We start from the raw sequence: 26,089 nt of genomic DNA on the forward strand, positions 1-26,089 counted from the left end.
TCCATGAGACCAAATTGGCATATGGAGCTAAAAGGTTCTTCCAGAAGAATCCTTTCTTGCATAATTGCCCTGTCTCATTTGTGAAATTTTATAACGTATTATTTAGTCTTTGATTTGTAGCACTTCTACATTTTCCCACTGTTCAATCTTTTTTTCTTACCAAAAACATTTGTGAAGGAAGGAAAGACTGAATAGCTGCACAGTGCTTTCTGATTATTAGCACAAGAGCCTTCCATTGGGAAGCATGCCATGACCTGGATTTGGGAGAAATTTTGATAAGTAAATGCAATGTAGTAGTACCAATCTTTTTTATCAACCAACTGACATATCTATTAAGGTTTACTTTAGTTTACCTTTCAGTTAAGCTGTTATTCAAACCAAGCACAAATGTTATTTGCATCTTTTAGAACAGCTTTCCCCACCCTTGTGCCTTCCAGACATGTTTGGATTGCAGCATCTAGAATTCTCAGTCAATGGCTCTGCTGGATGGGAATTCTGGGAGTTGTAGTCCAAATGCCTCTCAAGGCCACCAGGTTGGGGAAGACTGCTTCAGAAGAACGCCTTCTGGTTGCTGTCTCCTCAGTACCATCAACCTTTTAGTAGGACCTGATTAAAAGCATTTGAGGAGCTCACAACGCCAAAGTTGTGTGTCTCCCCAACCCATCCATCAGTTGCAATGCTCATTATTTACATCTTGCAATCAAGTGTGTAGTGATAACTTCTGGCTGGTTACGATTAATTCTTTTTCCATTTTTTTCTGCAGGAGTGTTGTCTCTGTAATTTGAGAGGTGGTGCACTCAAGCAAACTACTGACAAAAAGTAAGTGGCTCAAGCTCACCCAGCTTCCGAGCTGTTCCCTTACTGACAGTAGAGAGCCTCAAATTGGGATATTGCCAATGGTTTATTTCCATCTTTCTTGGCCTGACGCCTTTCAGATGTTCTGGATTACAATTTTCAGCATTTCTGCCCATTGGCCATGCTTTCTAGGGCTGGCAGGAGTTGAAAGATTCAATCGAGACTAGTTTATCTACTAGTTTATCTACTAGTTTATCTGTGGCTAGAACTGTTTTCTGTGGGTTCCAGTGGATGACGATTGTTCCAGATAACCACAGACAAACCACCCACCATTCACTTTCAGTTTCTAGAAATGTGAAATTTGGGGCACCTTGATAATGAAGGGATATCTGCAGATTTCCTTGTCATTATTTATAAAGAGCCTAGAGATAATGGGACATGTTTTAAAACCAGTTATTATCCCTGGTACTCACAGTATCTCATGATTTTAACTCCAGAAAAGATATTTTCCACCTGAGTACTGCATGCTATTTTTGAATTGTTATTCTCTTAGTTATATTTTGGGTTACAGTAGATGATTTTCTACCCACTTAGCACACTGTCCACAGCACATCTGTCTAGCTTCAGTTACTAACTCAATTATGAGAGTTCAGGATAGCTAACAATACTAAAATCTTTATGTAAAAAGCTGTAGAGATTTTTGTTTCAACGAGTACCTCACAATCAACACAGCTGTTTGTATAAAGTGGTGAGGAGGTCAAAATTTTTAGAAATTGTTCATTTGTTTCCCCCATTCATCTCAAGACATGCAAAATATGTATTTCTTACATTATTTTGCTTACGTATCCTGAATAAAGTTCAAATTTACCACTGTGCTATTTCACAGCTTTTTAGGGAACACATTAGGTAGTTTGAAATGGCTATAGATTGTAAACTGACAGCTCTTTTCTCTCACTTACCTTGGGACTACATCCAACATCACATGAGCATATATCTGATCACAGAATGGGTGTTTCCCTTCCTTTTAAGGCCACTGCAAGGACATAATCTTAAAAGGTTCACTCACCAATCATGTAAAGTGTGCATTCACAGTCAGAAACCAAGCCTTAACTAGAGTGTGAGCTGAAATCAGCACGCTGCACTCCACCCTTGGGCATTCCTTGCTCTCTCTCAGGAGAACCCACAACTAGTAGACCAGATAAAAAGGTTCACTGCAGAGGCAGATGTGCATGCAGTGATGCTGGTACAGTGACAGCTGCTTGGAAGCAAGGGGCCAGATGTCGATAATTCCAAACTATCTTCCTCATCAGGATAAGGAATACCTGGTCTTCCAGATGATCCCTAGCCAGTCCAGTGGAGAGTGATGATGCACATTGAATTCATCACCATCTATAGGGTCATGTCTATAGGGTCTATAGGTTCTCTATCCCTGATTTATATGGATATGTTCAAATTTTTCAAATAATAAATTTGTGACAGCTTTGCATGCCCACTCTAGACACAGCAACTTTTTTGTTTTGTTTTCATTGGATGTAGAAAGGACAATATTATGGATCCATGTAACACTGCCAACATGATTCCATATTGCAATTTTTGCTAGGGACTCATGTCCCATCTGTGTTTGTGAATGAACATATTAAAAGAAAAGTGATGGTTGCCATGTAGAAAACACACAACGCAGTCACCTTAAATCAAACAATTTTTCATAATATGATTGGCACCATTGCTATTGTGTGCACACTTTGACACCTCTGGAAGATGTTGACACTTTTGTTCAGAAACTATTGCTGGCATGTTTGCAGAAGATGAACCTGTTTTTCTCTTGACTCATCCTATTTAACTATGTACCTGTCAATTCAGTTTATATGGTTTTGATTAGTCTGTTGTCATAGAGAGCTGGATTTTATTGGCTTCTAGAAATGCCAGTGGAAACTTCACTCGGTGTTATGCTATTACCTTTGTATGCAGACACCAAGTTTAGCATTGGATTTCAAATTACAGTTAGCAGACTTACACAAAGACAGCACCAAAATGTAATTTACTTTATGCTATTCCTTTATCTCCACAAAAGGGAACTAACATATGGGCTTCTCTTCTTCAACTGAAAGGTACCAGTAGCTTTCAATTAAGTTACTAAGTTAGGTTTCTGCTACTTTGTGAATACTTTTATGAGCTAATGTGGAAGTTTAGTTTTATCATGCTCTCATGCTTAAATATTCCACACTCAGCTTTTGCTGATGACAGTATAAAAGAAGTAAATGAAAGCTCATTTGTCATTGTTTGCATGGGCAAGTCTTGTAGTGGTATCTCATATTCAAGGGTTTTGGGTTTTTTTGTATTTTTTTTTTGGTTAGGTCTGGAATGTTCTGATTAAGGTGCTTAATACAGTATCACTAATGTTTTGTTAGACGTAAGCATACTATTAACAAAATAATAAATTGGTATCGATTTAGAATGAATCTTGATATTGAGCTGCTTGAGTCAATTTCTTTTACCTTTTGTAACAAGTTCAAAAAATAATTTGTCAGTTGACATCATCCTGTTTCTAAGACCAGTATTCTGTTTCTGATGATAAATTTATATACAAGATGTTGAAGAAGGATGGAATTGCACACTTGATTAGTTATAAAAATAATAATTGTTGGCCCATGTATGCAGTGCTGCTGTTGTGTTACAATGTAGGGTTTCTCCCCTTGGGAGCTCTGTATTGCCACTTTTTTTTGGGGGGGGGATTGGTACATGTTTGTGTACTGACATAGAGAGTTTGTGTGAAATTTGTGTTCCCCACCACATTCCACCTGAAAGACATGATGCATGAACTATATCCTTTGCATGAAAATACATAATACCAATGATCCATAAATGCATAAATGTTTTGGAGAGACTGCATGGTTAGAGTCCCTCGTGCATTTTCCTACATGGGGTGAGGGGGAATGCAAGTCTGAGACTTACCCAAGGGCCGAAGAATATAACCTCACATTGATATTTATTTATTTACTTAAAGCTTTTATAGACCGTCCCATTACTAATGTCTTGGGACAGTTTACAACTAGCAAACACAATTAAAATGGCATAGCATACAGCAATTCACAATAAAATCACAATTTTACATGCTAATTAAAAAATTTGCAGTTAAAATCAATTAGGCATTAAAATAATGGGAGAATAAAAAGGTCTTCGCCTGGCACCAGAAAGAAAAAAGAATTGACGCCAGGTGAACCTCTCTGGGGAATGTATTCCACAATTGAGGCACCACCGCAGAGAAGGCCCACCTCCAGATAGTCACCCTCCTAATCTGTTTTAAGGAGGGCTCTCGAAGAAGAATCTCCGCTTCAGATAACAGGGGTGGGAGGGCATAATGGGAAGAAAGCTTTTTGGTGCAGAATTATGGTGCATAACTCGTATCAGTTGAGCGATGTTCCAAAAATGGACATATAGATACTATTTGTCACTTCATGAAATGAAGATTTATTTTTATAGTTTGAATATTTTTGTATTTTAAAGTATTTTGTAGTCCACCTGGTAAGCTTTTTACCCTGAAAAGCAGGATAGAAATTTATTGAATAAATAAATGCATACATTGTTTATTGAACGAGGCTGCTTGCTTGCATCTTTCTGGCCTGTTTTTTTAATTTCCAAATTTACTATTATTACACAGATGAATTTATAATACATCTCCCACCAATCTTAACAGCAACAATCGTGTTATAAATAGCTATTAAAATCTTTCTGAAGTCAACTTTTTAGCTAAATGTTAATTAAGCATCAAATATCTCTTAACAGAGTGCTGATGGAAGTAAACACATTTGAAAATATAGATCAAGAAAATGTCAGCTAAATGGAATGCATCACTTTTCTTTGATATCTGTGGCTGAGAGATCACAAAGGACTTGTTGGAAAGCAAATTTTAAACTTTTACAGATCTGAAACGATTAAGCAGATGGGTTATTTTTACATACTACAAAGTTTGAGATATGCAGTGGGAAAATGACTACATGAAACTATCGTTTTTATTTATTAACACTTGCATTTCTTTCTTTTTGTGTTTGTTACTGTTGCTTACAGGTGGGCTCATGTCATGTGTGCAATCGCTATTCCTGAAGTCAGATTTGGTAATGTCATAGAAAGGACACCTATAGACACATGCAGGATACCTTTGCAGAGATTAAAATTGGTGAGCTGTAATGGTCCAAATGGTCCGATACATAATTTATAGTTGTAAGCATTTGAAATGTCATAGTTCACATTTATCTTGCAGAAGATTACACAGTTATGTCTTTTTTTTAAATGCCAGTTACTTTTTTGTGGGAGCTAATATTTTGTACTGTTAGTTGCAAAATGATGCACATGTTTTATTGGGGATTTCTAATTCTTGAATATTTGTGCGCATTCCATAACTATATTTATAGACATAATATGTAGAGGAACAACATCAACTTTATATCTATTGTAGCTTTCCAAAAAACAAACTTTAGCGTTAGGCTAACAACAGCAGAGACTGAAAAGAACATTCATGGCTTACAGGATTATGCTATAAAAATTAGCTTCCTCAGCTGCTGCAAATCAAACCTCTACCTTTTGTCTTTCTTTTCTCCTTTTTCTATAGTTCTGAAGCTACCTGTCAGGTCCCAAAATTCAGTCAAACCCCTAATGTGGTGAGCAAGTTGAAATCTGTTAGAAAGGAGGAATGTGGAGACTGTTTTATTAGCTAATTTTACTAAACTGTTTCTCCTTCCTGGTTTTTCTGATTAAACTCCCCTCACTACTTATGGGACAGAAAAAATGCCTTAATAACAGAAAGCCATTTGAGAATAAAAATGCTGGCACATTTCCCTACTCCTATTTCTAGAAACCCTGGGAGGTGGGAGACTGCTGAAGAACAGAAGGTAACATCATTAAGAAAGAAGAATTCAAAGAGTGAGTGAAAAGGCAAGCTTTGGAAGGTGTGTGGTTAGTCCCAGAGGGAAAACTGGGTTCACGGGCAAAAGCGATGGGAAACAGAGGAGGAAGACTGTCTTATGTACTAGCAGTGAGGAAGACAGGTGAAGACCGCATAGACCAGCCTTCCCCAGTTGTTTAAATCCAAGGGCCTGGTCTAGCTAAGACATCTCACTTTATATTTGAGGCTCTTTTGGAAGAAATGAAACCACCTGGATCAAAAGTGATATATAGTTTACTGAATACAATGATAGAATATGGATGCAGAAGATAAGCAAACAAAAGAAGAAAGGTGCTTTAGTAAGGCAAACACTTCCATACTCAGGGCAAAACCAACTCTTATCTAGAGAAGGATTGGGGAATACAGCTTCAAAACAAATATCTCTAGTGCTTCTCTAACAAGCTGAAGGCAACCAGACCTTGGCATGGCTTCAGGAGCCTGTGCTGGCTTCTGGACATTCTGGGAAAGTTCATTACACTATCTGTTGCACCTTAATAAATTCCTCACCTTTCTTCTGGTAGAGCCTATCTGTTACTTCAACTTTGTGATGTTCAGATGTTTTGAACAACAACTCCAAGAATTCCTGATCATTAGCCATGTTGACTGAGATCAATGGAAGTTCAAAACAATTAGAAGGTGGAAATAAATGGACTCTCTCCATCCTCAGAGGTGCCATCCCCACAAGTGTCCTGTGGGAAAGGAGGGTGAGAAGGCAGGTGAAGGAGACATCTGGGACCTACTCCTGTTCCCCGAGGGACTGTCACAGTGTAGTAGTCTAACAACAGTTGCTCTGTGGGAAGAATCCTGATGACTTGTTTATATTGGTATTGGTTATTTTGTGTGTGTGTTTTGAAGTATTTTGATGTTAGCAGTAGCTGCATTAGAAGGATTTTTATGGTGTATGGGTGGTGGTGATGAATGGATTGAAGCTCCTTTTACTTGCTCACTTAATCCAAATGTGTGTGCGAGCTGGGTGGGGAAACCTTTCTTAGAGCATTTCAGCTCAGAATGAGGTGCCAGACAGGCTTGGGGTAGTGCTTACATTTCAGTAGTGACTCTTATCCCCATCTCCCGGAAAATGCCAGCAGGGCCAGAATCCCTGCATCTTGTTTATTTCTTATTTAATTTATTTAAAACTTTTCTGTGCCATCCACTACCAAATAGTCTTGGGACAGTCTCACAATAAAACTCTTAATGCTAAATTTGCAGCTGTATATGGCAGTTATGGGTAATGGAAGACAAGCATTCTGCAGATTGGCTAACTGTAGCTGGGGAAGCTAAATTGTGGTATTGTAATCCTGTCAAACAATAGATGGTGTTTCAATTTCTGCTGTTGCTAGGGAAATTTTAAAGTTTGTATTAATGGAAACTTTATTAGAGATTTTTTTTCTGAATTTATTGACTGAGTAACAGTTGACAACATGAATAGCTTATGAAAGGTAGGAAAAATCTTTGTTCTCTAAATTTCTTTATTAACACATTTCTTGTAAGATCAAGATGAATGTGTCCAGCTAATTCATTTTTTACCCATGAGTAAAGCTGCATTTTAAGACATTTTCTGAACCTAAATGGACCATTGCATGCTAGAATTTAGAAAATCTCTACACCCTTGTTCTCATTTCCTGTATCAATTTATCTTTGAAATATGGTCCTTCATCACTAAAAACATGAAAATTGCTGACAGTTGCTCAAATCACATGCATAGATGTTTATTACACACATGCAGTGTCTGCTTGGATCATGTAATGCAAAAAGGTGAAAAGGGCATAAACAGCTTTTTATTTATTCAAGCTGATACTTTTTGGACTTTCAGATTGCCTGTATCTGTCTTCATAAAATTCCAGATGTTTTGAGTGAAACTTCAATATGCATGTGGAAAAACGTGTTTAAAATAATGGCAAATACAAGTAAATAATATTTTAATCATGCAGTTCAAAGCTGCATCCCCTTCCAGAGAACTCTAAAAACTCACTTGTACAAAGAATAGTTATGAAAGATCTTATTGTTAATATTTTCTTTTTCAAGTGCCTGCATAATGTGAGCTAGCATTTCTCACTAATGCATTGTTATGAAGAAAATGTTTCCCTTTTAACAAAGTATACAGTAAAGCAATAAAGCTTGAGTATAATGATTTAGGTATTTGTTTAGCTCAGCTGTTGTGAATATATATACCAGGGATAGCCAAATTTGCTCAATGGAAGAGCCACATATGGTAAAATGTCAGGTGTTTGAGAGCCGCAGACATGAGCAACATTCATTCATTCATTTTGACCAAACAGACACTGCTATCATTATTTAGATGGATAATCAGACAAAATGTTTTTGGGATCTGTTTCATAGATACTTCATTTGTAATACACGGACTTTTAGTACAGTTAAAAGCCAATTGGACCTGCTCATCATAGCCCCTTATAATGATGACGTGAAAACTACTAGTCATTAAAAGAATTTCCAGCTGTTTTTACTAAGAGTGCCAATCAACTGAGCCCACTGAGTTTATTATTATTATTATTATTATTATTATTATTATTATAGCATTTCTATGCCGCCCCTTGCCGAAACCTCGGGGTGGCTTACAACATGTTTAGTCCAAGGTATTCATGCACATGTATATGTTTCCTTCATATTTTTTTTTTTTGAATAGGGAAATGGTCACACAATCTTTCCAGCTTTCGAAATGACAAAGCACTTTTTAAAAACATACCCACACAGGAATAGAGCAGGTCTCAGGCTTAGAAAGAAACTGGGTTGGGCTGGTGGTCTTGGGAGAGTTTGCCCTGGCATTGCCCTACACTGTTCCTGCTGAGGATCACAAAGGCACTCAGGAGCCAAGTGCCTTTGTGCTTGTCAGAGACAAAGTGGCAGGGCATGGGGAGAGACCCAGGATGAGAGCTTGGTGGGCTGGCAGCCTTGGGAGAGCTTGCTGCAGTCATGCCCATCACCGGGATATGGACTTGGGGCGATGGGGGGGGGTGGAGTTTCCGAGCCCTCTGCGAGCCACAGAATAATGTCAAAGAACTTCATGCAGCTCTCAAGCCTCGGTTTGGCCGCCCCTGCTATATTCCCACACATGAATTAGATTATTTTTGTTAAAATAATAGTAAATGGCAACATCCCATGAAATATTTTTAATATCCCTTCATTTCCAAAGTAAATCTATTGATCTTTGTATTGTTTAATGTGTATAGATGATAGTTCCATGGCATTCATATTTTTTCATTTTGCAATCCAGTAATGGATTGATTACTACTTTTGCCTAAATAAAGTTACGTAAGGCTTTTACATAGCATTGGATTATTTATATCAGATTTCCGATCTCCACCAGACTTGTATGGATGACTGAGAATAGACACTAAGGGTTAGGGCCATCTATCGACATATGCCTTGTGATTTCTGGGGTGCATGTGCTCCTGTACTCTTTCAGGCAGCTGTCATCAGCGGGGTTTGGGAGAACAAAGGAAAAGTCAGAAGCCCAGTGGCTGAAAGGAATGCAGGGTGACTTTAATGTGGTAGACGAAAAGGGACATAGGAAAGGACCTATTTTCTTCACCTTCCTCTGCCTCCACGCCTTGTCTTGTGGAACTGCATTTGTATTTTTAATCTTGCATTCAGATTGTATCTGCTCTGAAATGCGATGGGATGCACCAACATTTTGTTATATTGTTACAGCAGTTCAGTTTGTAGTGAAAGACAGGGTTGTGGGCAATGTTTTAGAAGTTCCTGGTGCTCTCCAGATGTTTTCAATTATAATTGCCAGCATTCCTGACCCTTGGCATGCTGGGTTGGCCTGATGGGAGTTGTAGTGCAAAGCATCTGGGGGCAGCAGTCTGTGGAAGGTTGTATTTATACTGGACAGTAAATGATACTTGTGGACATCTAAAAAAAGGGCCCTGCTGGGCAGTCTCATTCAACAATTTTGTGAGAATCTAACTAGTTGCCACATTTATGCTGGCTCAGTGCAAACCAGTGCTGTTGTCTGATAGAGTGAATTGCTGCCTATCAAAAGCATATAATTTATATGTAGCACAGAATGCTGAAGAGGCCAACAGTGGTGCATATGAATTTATAGGTGCCGAGAACTCTGGCTAAAATGATACTTGGATAAAACCCTCTGTGTCTGATTGTGCTATCATTATGTCACCCTTCCTTTCTTGTTTAATTCTCTCTTGGTTTTCTGTAGAGTAAATTACACTGGTATTTTACTTATGACTGTGTCTTGATGGACAGCATCTTTGCTTTTTCCTACATATAGTTTTCTATTATGTTTACGTTTCATATCTATTTTTTCCAAACAGTGGTAGAAAATGAATTTGGAAAGACTGATGTTGCCCTTAGGCTTTTTATCACCTCCAATTTCTATTTCAGAAGTGAATCCAATATAAGTATGAGTATATTCTGAATGAGGAACATTATTTTGAAAATAGAATTATGCAGCAGTGATGACTAATCTACAAGTTTTTCAGCATCTAGTCAAGGCCAAAGTAGTAAATGTAGAATATGCTTCAAAATTTGCACCTGAAGGCAAATACTGTAAGCTTGAAAGCCAAAGATTATAGTCTTGACCCTTGAAAAGGGGAATCAATTCTTAAAACAGAAGTTTCACCAAGGCATGCCAGTATAGAGAAAGGAATCATGGAATTAGCTTTGATAGTGTAAGCATTTCAGACTTTTTAATATTAAAATATAAAACTATAAACAATTTTAGTTATATTCAAACTAATTTTATAATAAAATTATTTTGTATACCATTTAGAAGGCTTATATTGCACCTTTTTTCTAGTAGTGCAAGAACATTTGACAGTGATGCATTCTACTGTTGTCATGCAATTCTCAAAATATAGCAAGTATTGATTAACTTTCAGCATTTCAAAAAATATTGCTGGAGGCAATAAAATCAAGGCAAGTCATTATACTGAACATTAACTTATGCATTAACTAGCTGACTTCCATGCATTTTCTGTTTTGGGGGGAACATTCAGGCGTGTACAGCCATTTTTCTACTGTGTTTTCAAAATGATTAAAATAGTTTGATGAAGAGTAAATGCTTCCCTTTTTCAATTAGAGTCTTACTAAAGTATAGATGATGCAATAACTGACTAACCCACCACAATTTATTATATCAGTTAAAAATGTATGGATTCATTAAAACAATGCACAAAATATAATTTACCATACAGCTTGTGCCGCTATTCATGTAGGACTGTAATAAGTACTTGTTTAAAAAATGTACATTACAAGTGTTATCTACTTAATGTCAGAATGATCTGCTACTGTAAATTGAATTTATTGCAAACTGTCAATTTTGAATATAACGTGTGAAAAAGCTATAAAATAGTTTCCATAAAGTATGAAGTTGTGCAATGCTATAACTACAAATACATTTGAAACCTGAACCTGAAACCTACTGTGAAATTAGATGGTTAGCAGTACTGTTAAGAGTCGCTCCTCCTTGAACAGAAAATACCATGGTCACAAGAATTAAAAACAAAACAAAACAAAACATCAGAACCATTCTAGACTTCAAATAAAGTAAAATTATTAAGTATATGTACTACATGTAAACATTCAAACAATTTTTTACTAGTTTATTTTTTCAGTGTGCCTATAAAATGAACAAATTTTCATAATCATATTAACTGCAGACTAAACTTGAGTCAGCAGTGTGATGTGGAAGTCAAGAGGGCAAACACCACTCTTGGTTGCATAGCCAGAAGCGTGGCTTCTAGATTGAGAAAGGTATTACTACCACTGTATAAGACTCTGGTGCGCCCGCAACTGGAGTATTGTGTTCAGTTTTGGGCCCCTCATTACAGGAAGGATATAGCCGGGTTAGAGTCAGTGCAGTGTAGGGCCACAAGGTTGGTGGCTGGTTTTCAGGGAAAGCCGTATGAGGTGAGGCTGAGGGAACTGGGTCTCTTCAGCCTGGAGAAGAGACTCAGGGAGGATCTGTTGGCAACATACAGGTATGTGAGGGGGTGTTACACGGAGGTGGGTAGAGACCTGTTCTCCCCTGCACTCCATCGGAGCGAAACTCAGGGAACCAAGGTTCAATTTGGATGCCTGACAGTTAGGACCCCGAGGGTATGGAATGGGCTTCCATGGGAGGTGGTTGAGGCCCCATCAGTGAGGGTGTTCAAAGATAGGCTTGACATGCACATCGTGGACATGTCGTGAGCGGAGCCAGCTGGAGCCAGGGGTCAGACTAGATGGCCCGGGAGGCACCTTCTGACTCGTTCTGTTTCTATGTTTCTTTATTGCACCCTTAAAGCATTATTTCTTTCTCTCCTATTTCAGCTACTTACTTTGTTTTATATGATTGTAAAACAATATAAAATCATTTTCAAGCCCAGTTACAATTCAAGCCCAGCTTTGTTCATGGCCATGGATGTACTGGCTGCTTCTAAAACCACTGAATATATGTAAAGGGCTTTTGCAGAAATCAATGGTCACATCACCCCAAGTGTTCGTAATCAATATAGATAAAGGAATCTGTTTATTTTTAAATAACTCCTTTCTTATAAAGAAACATTATTTGACCAATAAGGAGAATTACAATGCAATCTTACCCATGTTTATTCAAAATCAGTTGTCATTGAGTTCAATAATTGTTATGTTAGGGAAGTGAGTATAGGATTGGAATTCTGTGGCTGCATTCATATGTATCTTAACCCCTGTGTAAGCTTTTTTTTAAAGTGGTGTGGTTTATCTTCCACATTCACAGGACTGGGCAGCAAAAACAGAACTATTGGAATACTGAGTTGGAGAATTTGTTTATAAGTACTTTTATTTCAAAATCAAGTGAAGATATGGTGACTTTTTAGCTATTATTGTTAGAATAATTAGTTGCTGCTGCTGCTAAGATAATCAGCAGTTACTATACTTGATGTTATGTATATGACTGAGGGTTTTTCTGCATGCAGCTTTTAGCCCAGGCTTCTGCTTTTGAAGTTTTGTGAAATTGGCTCCATTATATGTTATCTTCTTTTCCCATAGTTTTTCTTTTCCTACCTTTATGTATGTTTGCTAGGTGGTGGTGTGATACTGCAGAATAGCACTAATATATGAGGGTTGTGTGTTGCCATTCACAGAACTACCCATTTTCCTTGTTAGAACCATGCCCCCACCCCACAAAGCACAGGAGAGGCCCTGGAGGATGATGGCCTTGCCCCAAATGCCCACAAACTCTTATGAGTTGAGAAATCATAACTGTATAATAAAAAGTTTGGGTAGAAAGGCTTTTATTCTGTAAACATGTCCAGTAATACAATGTATTCATGTATTTTGGTGCATTGGGTATAGCCTGAGTAGTTAAATCCTGTTTCAATTCAGCTGCATCAGGATGGCCAAGTGCTCTTCTCATCACAGGCTTGCCTATATTTTCCCCACTTGCTACAGGTTACAGATACTATTGCTGAGCAATATCCAGAATGAATTAGTTTACTAACCAATTGGTTCCACACCTTTGTTGCTGGAAAACTGTAACTAACATATTATCAGACAGCAGAGGAAACTTGCCGACAGCACTTTTTTACAAATACGGTAGTAGGCTATTTTGAAATTCTTTTCCATTAAAAGTATAAACTGCAGAAATACCAAAACTAGGTATGTTCACGCATACCTATATCTCCCCGAAAGGAATGACATTTAAAATATACATTTTACAAAACCTGTCAGAAATATAATATCCTTTCTAGAGAATAAAGCATTTCACTAAAAGAAACTGTGTGTGTGTGTGTAGAGAGGGAGAGAGAGAGACAGGGAGGGTTAGGAAATGGTTTTTGTTGCCCTGTATGATGACCTATGTTGGGAGGGAGACTGTGGAAGTGTGGCCCTGTTGGTATTGCTGAATCTCTCAGTAGTTTTCAGTACCATCAACCATGGTTATCCTTCTAGGGAGGCTGGCTTATTTGGAAGCAGGGGATACTGCTTGCTATGGTCTCACTCCTACTTGGGCAGCTGGCTTCGGAAGGCACTGCTTGGGATATATTGCTCAGCCCTTTGGATTCTCCATCGTGGGGTCCTTCAGAGGTTTGTCTCATCCCTCATGCTATCCAGCATCTACATGAAACTGTTGAGCAGGGTCATTTAGTGTTCCAGAGTCATTGTCACCAGTATATTAGTGACACTTAAATCTATTTCTTTTTTTCCTCTTTAGCAAATAAGGCTTTGGATATGCTAAACATACCTGGCTGCAAAAATGGACTAGATGAGGGCCAACATACTGAAGATCAGGCCCTGCAAGACTGAGATGCTGTTAATGGGTGGTTCTTCTGGGCAGCTGTAAGGTGCTGACCCTGTTCTGAATGAGGTCTCTCTCCCCTTGAAGGAGCAGATTTGTAGTTTGGGGATGCTTCTTGTCATATTTGTCACTTGAGGCCTAGGCGGCCTTCAGTGGCACAGAGTACCTTCTACCAGTGTCGGTTCCTGGTCCAGCAGCTATACCAGCATCTGGATAGGGATTGCCAGGTTCCAGTAAGCTGTGTTCTAAACTAGATGACTGCAATGTATTCTATGGGGGGTATCATTGAAGACTGTTCAGAAGATGCAGTTTGTGCAAAATCCAATAGCCAGATTAGTAAAAGGGACAGCAGGCCCGAGCACATAACACCAATTCTGACCCAACTGATTGGCTAACTACATGATTGCGAGCCAGACTCAAGCTTCTGGGTTTAATCTAAAAGGCTCTGCATAATTTAGGAGTACAATACCTGACAGAACTCACCCCCCTGGCCACAAACTACCCGTATGCTATGATCAAGATCTGAGCTCTGCCTCTGATTGACATCTCTGAGGATGGTTTATCTGGTTGCAACAGGGAGAAAGGCCTATTCACTATGGCCCTGCAGTTATGGAGCAGACTCTCCACCAAGGCCTACCTGGCACCAACCTTGATAACTTTTTGTTGGTAGCTTAGGACTGGCTTCTATGATATTTAATTAGTTGTATATTATACTTGGGCATTGGCAGCTGCTTAATAGGACTTGTGACTTAAGTTAGGTAAGGTACGATAGCTTTTTAAATTTAGTTTTTAGAATTTGCATTGTATTTTTATGGTTTAGTTGCATGTTTATGTCATTCTTATTGCAGTTTACCTGTTGTGAGCTGCCTAGAGAGTTTTGGTTATCAGGCAGAATAGAAATAACAATCACAGTAACTCAAATGAATAGCCAGCAGCAATGCGAATGTAAATGAGAAGTACTTTTGCAGAAATTTCCTCTTTGAAAAAGAAAAAAAAGGAATAAAGGACGACGTGTGGGTGCAGTCTACAGAACAACTTCCATCAGTAGAATAGGGAGGTTCTTGTTCCCTCTCCCTGTTTCTGCTTCAGGGAGTTGGGGACCCTCTGAACAAAGCACAGAGAGGAGGAGTGAATGCTACCCTGTGTTTTAGGCTGAAGAAATATCAGGAAACAATTGGGGGGAAACAGTGGGCTAGGCTGCATACAGAGATTGAACAGGCGCAGGAGAATGTATGTCCGAAGGGGAGGCAGGGTATGAAAAGCTTCAGAACAAGATAGAACAGGTGTCACTTGTTCAACTCAAGCTGTAGGGAACAGGGAGACTTTAATTCACATTCATTTTTGTGCAAACATGCCTAGTTGGCATTCTCTGAAACAAGGCACAAACTTTCTCCAAGAGTCAGCTCATGTTCAACATTTAAAAATGCACACAAAAATGTATACATTAAGAAATTGTATTCACAAAATGATCATATTAGGGAACAATGCACATAAAGAAGAAAATGCATACTTAACCTATGGGAGGGGGGAATACTTGCAAGTCAAGGAGACTTATAAAAATATACATATTTGGTAAATTGTTCATGAAAATGCATATATTTTTGCATATATTTAATTTATTTATTCATTTAGAATATTTATATGCCGTCCTTTCGCAGAGCCTCAGGACGGCTTACATAAATAAATAAGAATAGTAGTATAAAACATAATACAAATAAATTCCAGATGCACCCTGGCTGTAGATTAAAACATATCTAGCTAATATTAAAAGTTATTGAAATATTGTTGAAATAAAAAGGTATTAGCCTGGCGCCGAAAAACAAATAACGACGGCTCCAGGCAGACCTCTCTGGGGAGCGCATTCCATAGGCGCATTCCATTTTGTTCTAAACTGTTAGCAGATCAATGGAGAATGGTGCAGAGTGAATAACTGCCTGAAACTAAAATTGACAATTGGTCATCCTTGTATACGTAGGTATGATGGGACAATTATTTCCCTGTACTTCTCAAATTTGTTTCTAAATAGATATCTTTGCATTGCTTTTTTACAAGGTTATAACAAATTGAACTTTTGATTGCAGCTTCAAATAACATTCTTTTGAAGTCCAATACTTTTGAGGGTTTTATGATGGATGCACATTTGAGGAATGTTAGCAGTGCCCTCTCCCTTTTGGTGCAACAAAGTTTAACCAGATTTTTCCTTGTTCATTTTTTCCTTGACTCTGCATGCCTAAGAGCTATAATTATTTAAGTTTTATTTGTTTCGTTTTAGTATATTTTTCAGGCATAAACTTCCGGAAGGCACTTTTTAGCTCAACAACTCATTTTGCATAGACTGTATTCACTAGGCCAGTTTTTCATGGAAAACTAGATTACAGGTGCCTGGATTTAAGTTTTACATGCATCCATTTAAATAAACTGCTTTGGGATCACCCCAGGAAATGCTTTTGCACATATGCACTTAATTGTGTTTGTTCGCAGTCATGAAGTAGATGTATGTACCTCCTGCCATGTTAGTTCCGTTATTCTTTGCATCAGTTAGAAAAACCTATCCTTCTGCTCTTCAGCTCTAACCTAAAAAATCAACTTCAGATCTCAGCAGAGAACTGAACAATGATTATTCTCTTCCCTATTGTTGTTGTTGTTATTACATTTTTATACTGCCCATAGCCAAAGCTCACTGGGCAGTTTACAACAATAATCATAGAATCATACACTCAAGTCACCCATCCCAATTCTGATTGGGCCTGACCCTGCTTATTAGACAGGTTCAGGCACTTCAGGCTGCATGGAAGCTTCCCTGTTTGAGATTGTGTTTTATAAAATAACCCAAAAAATGGAACTTCTAGGGCTACTACCATTTTTAATGAGGTAATGAGTATCCTGACTGCAGCAGACTGTGCTTTGTCTGACTTGGTGATGATGAATTGACTATGTCAAAATATGCAGCATGGTACAGGGAAATATTTTTCCCGTGAAAATTTCTCATTATTTATGAGAGCCATGGTAGTGTCGTAACTTATAATACAAGTGTCATTTTGCGTGATTTATTTTAATGAATGTCACTTTTTGACGTGTTGAGAGATTCTTGACCCATATTTAATGCTCAAAACTCTAGGTGTTCTGAGATGTAATAAATCAGCCTCTGATATCTTTATAAAAATCAACAAACCACATATCTTTGGAAGTTGTCCTCCTCTTATAAAATTGCACTTATATCTCAGCTTTCCATCAGACAGATATTGTTTCCTGATTTTGTATATCTTTGAAAGGGTCTCTATGCCTTTGCTTGAAAATATATATTTAAATCATAACAAAATGCTACGTTTTCATATACAGACAATTGGGCTCCAATCCTATGCACAGAGGCCTGAGAGTAAGCCATGCTGAACACAGTGGTGCAGATTCTGTGTAGAAATGCCAAAGATTGCATAATACATCCCACTGATCCCAAAGAAGCCTACTTAAGAAACCTACAAACCTCATATTATTTTGACTTTTGGTTTTGTTAACACACGTGGGATGCTACCTAACTGCTGCTGTTGTTCAGCTACAAAGTTGTGTCTGACTCTTTGTGACCGATGGACAACATTCCTCTAGGTTCTTTTGTCCTCCATCATCTCACAGAGTCCACCCAGCCCCACACCTATCCAGCCACCATAGCCTCTGCTGTCCTCTTCTCCTTTTTCCTTCAATCTTTCCCAGCATCAGTGGCTTTTCCAATGATTCCTTCCTTCTGATCAGGTGGCCAAATTATTTGAGCTTCACCTTCAGTATCTGTCCTGCTAAAGAACAGTCAGGGTTGATTTCCTTTAGTATTGACTTACTTATAACCCACTAATTGCCCTGTTAGAAGAAAAATTATAGAGGGCAAATCTAAAATGATAACATTGTAATTCACTCATGTCATTCTTGACTCACGCTGAATTTGAAGGTACCTGCTCTCTTTTGATGGCGATGTTTAGGTACTGTATAGTTATGGTTCTATGTGTAGAAAATATAAAGCATCTTTAAGCTGTATATGTGACTGTACACAGGTTGTACACAATTGGTATAACTAATGCTAATAGGATGATTTTTGGTCCTGAAGAGACTTCTAGCAGTGCAAAAAGGAGGGAGGTGATTTTCAGCCATTCTCCTTGCAGCTTCTGACACCTCCTGCTGTCAGAATACTCTGCTGGATGAAAACACTTTTTGCCAGTGGAGTGACACCAACTGGTAACAGCCTATACATTTAGTTCTGACCATAAGCCTTTAAAATTAGCAAGATATATTTATCAAAGGGTAGTAGTATTGTTGTCAAGTAACAGAAGGTGAACCAAGTTAATTCTTGGATTTTTCTCTTGACCTCTAGCTGAAGCAGTAGCTTGTAGGGCACCAGCTTTCTAGGCAGGTTTCATTGCATTCTTACAAACTCCAGATCTAATAGGTAAATGACTGTTTCCTCTCTGCATCCCTGCCCACTGCCTAGGATGTGATTTCAGTGCCTTAGCCCAGCAGTCCCCAACCTTTTTGGCACCAGGGACTGGTTTTGTGGAAGACAATTTTTTTCCATGGATTGGGGGTGGGGGATGGTTTTGGGAGGATTCAAGCACATTACAGTGCTGCCTCATATTAGGTCGTTTGAACTCTGAATCATTTGAAGTCCGAAGCATTGTTCCCCTTTAGAAATAATGGCAAGTGAACAATGTTCCCAGATCCCGAACAATACCCATTTCAATAAACTTAAAAAGTAAATACACATAATTGAAAGTAAAAATAACACAATTAAATGCCAAATGTATTAATTAAAATTGAAAACAATTAACGAAACATGTACATGTGTACAGTACTGTATGATAAAATGAAAATTGCATTTATTGTCCAAATTTTTTAGTGAGGAGTGGTGGAGCAGAAAAAGGACAAGGAGGCAGTGAGAAGGCAGGCAGTTAAAAGGCACTCTGAACAATTGAAAAGGGCACTCACCAAAAAGGCACCAAGAACAATTGAGAAGGTACTCAAAAGTATCAAAAAGGCACACTGTGAAAAGGCACAGATGCAACAAGAGATGAGAGGTGGCTTGGGCACACAATCACATTTTTTTCCTCTGTGGCTGTGGTTCAAACTTAGAAGTGTAGTTCGAACATCAAAGAGATTTTATCTTGACTCTAATGTTCAAACTATGGATCTCACCCGCTGCTCACCTCCTGCTGTGCGCTCTGGTTCTTAACAGGCCATGGACTGGTACTGGTCCACGGCCCAAGGGGTTGGGGCCATGCCTTAGCCTATAAGTATATTAGCAATATGCTATCCTTTACTTGCTGAGAAAAGAATGACAGAGCAGAAATCTGATGGCAGAGCAAACTTGTGACAGAGAGAATGTGTATCCCTTCAGTTCTGAGGTCAAAGATGTATTCCTTTACCTTCACTGGAAAGGACTTTCAGTTTTCACATGAGTTCTTGTTTCACTGACAGCAACTTAGTCAGATTTTTATCTTGTACTTCCAAGAGACTTTCAGCCAAGTGACTTAAACAGGCTGTAGAGACTGAAATTCCTTATACCTTTTTGCCCTATACATTTAGTGGGGTATATTTTGGTGCAGTTCTTTGAGAATGGAGCTGCTTGCCTTTTTCCCTCTGCATAAAATAATAAATGTACATATGAGGAAGATTTTGCAATTTATTTTAATTTAATTCTAAGCAGTATCAAAATAGGTCTACTTCCTAACTGTATTTTTCTTTCTTTCTTATTCCTATATAACATTATGGTGCTTGTTTCTACTGACGTATTCTCATATTTTTCCATTTTGTTCATAACAGACTATTCCATTCTTTTGTACTGATACAACTATTGCATTTAACTGAAGTATACACAAACTCTTGTTTTTTAAAAAACTCTGATATGCAGTATTTGGTGCAGTGTATTTCTTATTCTACCAGTGGTTTTAAGTTCTTGTTAAAATGGCTGGTATTGAGAACTCTGATTTATTATGACAAAGCTCAGACTCTTTCCAGAATAACATATATACTTGCAGGAAATGAATGGTTTCTAAATGTTTAAGCCATCAAATACAGCAGTCTTTGAAAAAGCATTGCAGAGATAAATAACATAACTTTTTTTAATGAGAGAAGGCTCTTATTGCCATGGAATACTTTGAATAACACCACCTTCTGAAGATGCTTTAGATCCCTCATACAATTGTAGCAATTTCTTATATATAAAGACCTCCCTTTATCAGAATCCGCCTCCAGCCACTTCACATGTTCCACTGGATAGCTAAGACATTTTACATAGAAATGTAAAGGGTGGGTCCAACAAATACAAGTACACTTCACTTTATTGCACGTCACAGATATTACATTTTTTTTTTACAAATTGAAGGTTTGTGGCAACGCTGTGTCAAACAAATCTCTTGGCATCATTTTTCCAACAGTATTTGAACACCATGTCTCTGTGTCACATTTTGGTAATTCTCTTGAGAGAGAGAGAGAGAGAGAGAGAGAGAGAGAGAGAGAGAGAGAGAGAGATTTGTTATTGTTACAGTGATCTATGATCAGTAATCTTTGATGTTACTATTGCAATTGTTTTGTGGCGTCACAAACTGTGCCCATATAAGACAGCGCAAATTGAAAACCTTCTGGAAAGGATTCACTATTCTAGATGCCATTAAGAGCATTTGTGATTCCTGGCAGGAGGTCAGAAGATCAACATTAACAGAAGTTTGGAAGAAGTCGATTCCAACCTCCATGGATGACTTCAAGGGGTTCAAAATTTCAGTGGAGGAAGTAACTGCAGATGTGGTGGAAATAGCAAGAAAACTAGAATTAGAAGTGGAGCCTGAAAATGTGACTGAATTTCTGCAATCCCGTGATAAAACTTTAATAGATGAGGAATTGCTTCTGAAGGATGAGCAAAGAAAGTGGTCTCTTGGGATGGAATCTAGTCCTGGTAAAGATGCTGTGAAGACTGCAGCAATGACAACAAAGGATTTGGAATATTACATAAATTTAGTTGATAAAGCAGTGGCAGGGATTGAGAGGATGGACTCTAATTTTGAAAGAAGTTCTACTGTGGGTAAATTGCTGTCAGATAGCATCATATGCTACAGAGAAATATTTCATGAAAGGAAGGGCCCACTGATGTGGCAAACTTCGTTGTTGTCTTATTTTAAGAAATTGCCACAGCCTCCCCAGCCTTCAGCAACCACCACCCTGCCTGGTGAGCAGCCATCAACATTGAGGCAAGACCCTCCATCAGCAAAAAAGATTATGACTCGCTAAAAGTTCAGGTGATGGTTAGCATTTTTTAGCAATAAAGTATTTTTTATTAGGTAGGCTCATTATTTAGACACAATGCTATTGCACACTTAATAGACTCCAGCATAGTGTAAACATGACTTTTATATGCACCAAAAAATTGTGTGACTTGCTTTATTGTAATATTTGCTTTATTTCTGTGGTCTGGACCCGAACTCGCAATATCTCTGAGGTATTTCTTGTACATGTGGAAATGTGCAGCGCACAGGAGCACTCGTCAAGATGCTGTACTTGGCTGTAACTGCCTGTTGAATATGAACTCATGAGATCTAAGTGGAATGGCTTCTAGAAGGAATAATTTAAAACTACACTTTTTGTTAGAAAACTACAAAAAGGTGTTTATTATTATTATTATAAAATTATAAAAAAAAAAAGGTGTTTCTTGGATGTGTGGGATAAGTGACCCTCCTCATACTTTGTGAATCTTAAGTGCGAAATGCATATAAATACTGTGGAATGAGTTTTTGTATGCTCAAAATGCTTTGATATTATTACATACAGATGCATTCATATAGTGAGGAAGAACAGTTTTGCACACAAAGAATTATCACACAAAATAGTTTCTGCTGTGTAGGAAATTATATTAATTAGGGAATTAAGCCAGTCCTTTCTAAAATGCATGTGATTCTATAGAATATTTTCAATAACCATTAGAATTAACTTCAGGTAGGTGCTGATGAATGAGGCCTGAAACATAACACTGGTGAGCAGACTTGAGATGTACTGGAAAGTGGAACAGCTCTTCCTTTGGGAAGGTCCTTGGATGAAATTGCACCTCCAGGCATCCAGCTAAGCAACGGTCAAATTAACACTATTAAGGCAAGCAGCTCTGCCAGATCTGCCCCTGCTAAAGAGTCTCTGTGGGCAAAATCATGACGAAGGGGGATACCAGAGTAAGAAGGTACTCAAGACTCTGTCTGGAAAAGTTTGGGAACTAAATATGCCACATATTAAGAGTGTTTGGATATTGGAGAAATTTGTAACTTCTTTAGCTGATAAAATAGCAAAACTCAGCTTCTGTTAATAGCTAATAAGGACCAAACATTTGGAAACGTGGTGGAGAAACACAGATTAGGTTTTATGGACAGTTTATTTTAAGAGTTTGTTCATTGTTCTTTTGAAAGTCTTATCCTTCTCCAAATGATGGAATATGTTGGTGATCTTAGATTAGTAGAATTATATCAGGAAACCTTTTGAACAATTATGATTGTTAGGATACCCAGAATTCATGACAAATCTGGATGTCCAGTTTTTAAATCTTGTTGCTTGCTGACAGGTTTAGTTGATAGAAGACTTAGGAGTAAATTAATGTTATAGAAAAGAGTGGTTCAAAGCAAATTATAATTGATCTTGATTTTCTAACTGCTATTCCTATGGCTAAGCTGCTACATCTCTAGTTAAACACTTTGATAAAGACTTCAAAGATTGTGTAAAAACAGAATTGTTGCCTTCAGGTTGTTCAATACTTTTAATACCTCTCATAATATTTAAAGTTACCCAGTTTTAATACTGTGAGAGGTCCTGAAGAGATTGTGTTGTTCTACAACCCTCGAAGAGTCTGATTGTAAGCTTCTTTAATATGAAGTTTGAAGATCAAAGCCAGCCTATTTAGGAGATCTATTAAAACCAAATTTAGTGCCTTGGGGCAACCTTTGGGCTTATGAGTAATTGTAGATGCTATAATAGCATAAGTTGCTATCTGTGGCTGTGAAATACTAGTGTTTTCCATTTGCAGCAAAACACACACACTGCATTTGAATTAAAAGGGGAAAAATCTTTTGGATTAAGTTTGTAGACTGAAGTACTATATTGCACTTTTATGACTGCAATTTGTGGATGGCTGTTTGATAGCCATAAATTGCTACTTGGCTAATTTGATGTGCAAAGGGTTGAGCCAGCTTTTCTAACTTACGAGGAGATTTACTCTGCTGGCATATTGATTTGGTTTGCATGACATGGCAACCCACCATGTATGATAAGCAACAATAGGTTGTTGTGTTGTGTGAACCCAGACTACCTATATTGGGGCTACAAGCCTGATAGCCCATGGTTTGTGTTAGGGGTTGTTTAAGTTGAAATAGCTTGCTGTATCATCTGAACCAGGGTAACTGACACAATCAGGAGTTGCGGGAAGTGAAGAGTGAGCCATTTGGTGAGAGCAGCCAAAACTCCTCACTGCCCTTGCTGAGTTTGTCTATGCAGCGCCCAGTGACAGCCACCCTCCTGATGCCAAAGTGGCATGGCAGAGTGACCACCACAAACCTTTCTTCATTTGCTCTTTTATTTTTTGGAGATGGCTTTTCATGATTTTCAATGTGACAGCCAGTACCAGCTCCAGCAAGTGCTTCAGGGGTGCACTGAAAGGGCCGTCACTGGTTTGACATCTTTGTGTGTGCACATGTCTGCACCAAATGTGCACAAACATATTGGTATTATTCAAACCATGTTTTAGTTGGATTTACACAAGTGCAGAGGTATTGCAGGCACCAGCCATGGACACAGAGAAGCTACAAATCAAGTTGTTTCTTTTACTTGATTTCTCCTTGAGAGCTGTCCAAAGGTGAGCTATCAAGGGAAAGCAAGGTTGTGAGTGTTCTTTGCCCATGAAAGAGGATGGCCAGAAGATCATGCCATTTGTGGTAAGCCTGCCTGCCTTTTTTTGGCTATTCCTGACTCTTCTTAGTGTTGCTTACTCCATATCTATGGAGCCTGGAGATATCACAAGCTGTAGCCTATATGATCATTCCAGGTACTGACAATCTGCAGAAGTGCATATTTATTCTGTCCATCAAGGGAAGAAGCAAACATAGCTAATCAAATTGACACAGTCTTGAAAAATCTCTTGGAGCGGTCTAGTCAATCATAGGTCTTGGCAGTAAAAAATGGCATAGATATCTGCAGTAGTAGAAAGGGTGGATTTTTTAAAAAATAATCATTTCCAGTTTAGAATTCTTTTTCTACTACTCCTGCTTTTTATCCAGTTCATTAAAATTATTCCAGAATGTACCTTCTGGGGTCGCTGAAAGATTTGTAAGTAGTAAGCCTCCTCCAAATGCAGACATTTGCCTGATTACTTCCAGCTTAGCTCATTATTCAGTTGTCATTCCCAGCTCCAGATTACTCAAAGCTTTAGCTCCAAATACCTCCAGGGCAGGAGAACCTGTAGGGAATAGTTTTAAAGCTGGCAACTCTGTCAAACATTTGCAGCAGACCACACAGCCAACAAAGCTAAAGCCACTGTTGTTGCTTTAAAGAATGAAGGCTGAGAGCTGCACTGAATCGAATACCAAAATATCAGCAGACTCAACAAAATTGAGCACAATTCCCATGCTGCATATTTTGATTGTCCTTAAAGCATTTAAATCTATTTTATTTAGGGGATCTATCTATTTATCTTCTTTTTTAAATTGTCCCTTTCTATGCGTCTGGTGAGAGAAGTGAGAGAAGCACTGAAAGAGAAAGTGTCCTTATATCCAATGTCACACAAAGATGCTTCTCCTTGTTCTCCTCCTTGTAGCTCTCTGCATTTCTTCCAAATCTGCTTCAGAGGGTTTTCCAGCCCTCCATAGCAGTCATTTTGGCAAGGATGGGAAAAATCATTCCAACAGCAGCTTCTGCTCTAGCAGTGGACAGAGTTGGATAGAATTCCATGTTTCTAAATTTTTTCCCATACTTCTTGGGGAATGTAGAGGGAGAAGTCATGCATTCCAATTTGAAATACTTTGTGCCTGAGCTGGTGCAGGGAATAATGCTCTCCTCTTCAACACAAGGTCTATTCTAGCTAAGACCAGCCAAGTCGCTTTGGTCCCTCGTACGCAAAGTCCTGCAAGCCCCTCTGTTCATTGCTACTAATAAATGTAAAACTAGCACAGATCAAGTAACAATTTACTGCCCTTTTATTTCGTGCAGTCCTGCTTCCCTCTAGCAGCCCTGAGAAAGATGTACAAATCTCTCCTTCACTTATTTTCCTGGAAATGTACCTTGTGCTTCCTTGTCTTGTACTGCTACAGAATTTTCAAAATTAAAATTACTTTAAGAGGAGCAAAACATTTCTAAGAGGTTAACTGTTATCCCAGTTGAAGCAGGCTAAAACCCATCAGGAGGAGGGATATACAAGCAGCATACAGGAGAGGCTTGTCATGTAATTACAGTAAAATAGAAAAGACCAAGGAAGTGAACCTGTGCCCTTCACTACACTGGATTTGACAGACCCTGCGGCCATCAACTAATTGTTCCTGGAGAACATAACCTTTCTCAAGCCTAGGGATACTGACTAGTTAGGTCTTACTCTCTTAAATCTGTTGGTCTTGGCATTATACATGATAAGCTTACATATGAAAAATGCATGTCTGTATTGTTGAAAGTATACAGGCAGAAATAATTGTGTGATGACTCTCACAGGTGCAATTGCAGCAAACCCAAATCCCATTGACGGTTCTCACATATAGCTGTATCAGACTCTTCTGTGAGATGGGTAGGTGAATACATTTTCCACACTGGAAAAAATGTGCAAATCAGGAACCACCTTTTTATCACTCACTTGCTTTGTTATCATTTTGCCTGATGAAGCGTTCTGGAGAACTCAAAAGCTTGCCTACTGTTTTTTGACCTTTTGTTGGCCTAATAGAACTGTTGCCCAAATATGGAGTTTGGAAATATATTTTAGCAAGCCATCCAACATAAGCATTGACCTACCCTCCTTACCAAGCTGTTTCAACTTGTGGATTTCTTTCCACAATTTCAGCTGACTGAAACAAATTAAAACTCTCTAATGGTTATTTCTACTCTGCTCAAGTTAATCCTGCTTGTTTTTAAAAGAA

At 38.3% G+C, this 26,089-nt stretch overlaps 1 protein-coding gene across 5 annotated transcripts in view; it reads left to right on the forward strand.

The window, feature by feature from the left end:
- Positions 1-26,089, forward strand: part of KDM4C (lysine demethylase 4C) — a 243,923-nt gene that overhangs the window by 178,464 nt on the left and 39,370 nt on the right. For all 5 annotated transcript variants that reach the window (XM_044446103.1, XM_044446104.1, XM_044446105.1 and 2 more), the window contains exons 17-18: positions 764-819; positions 4,861-4,969. In XM_044446103.1, the coding sequence (XP_044302038.1) occupies positions 764-819; positions 4,861-4,969 (165 nt within the window). The remainder of the gene's footprint in view (positions 1-763; positions 820-4,860; positions 4,970-26,089) is intronic.

Source organism: Varanus komodoensis, unplaced genomic scaffold (genome assembly GCF_004798865.1).
Source record: "Varanus komodoensis strain SLA01 unplaced genomic scaffold, ASM479886v1 scaffold5, whole genome shotgun sequence".
In the NCBI taxonomy this organism is placed as follows: domain Eukaryota; kingdom Metazoa; phylum Chordata; class Lepidosauria; order Squamata; family Varanidae; genus Varanus; species Varanus komodoensis.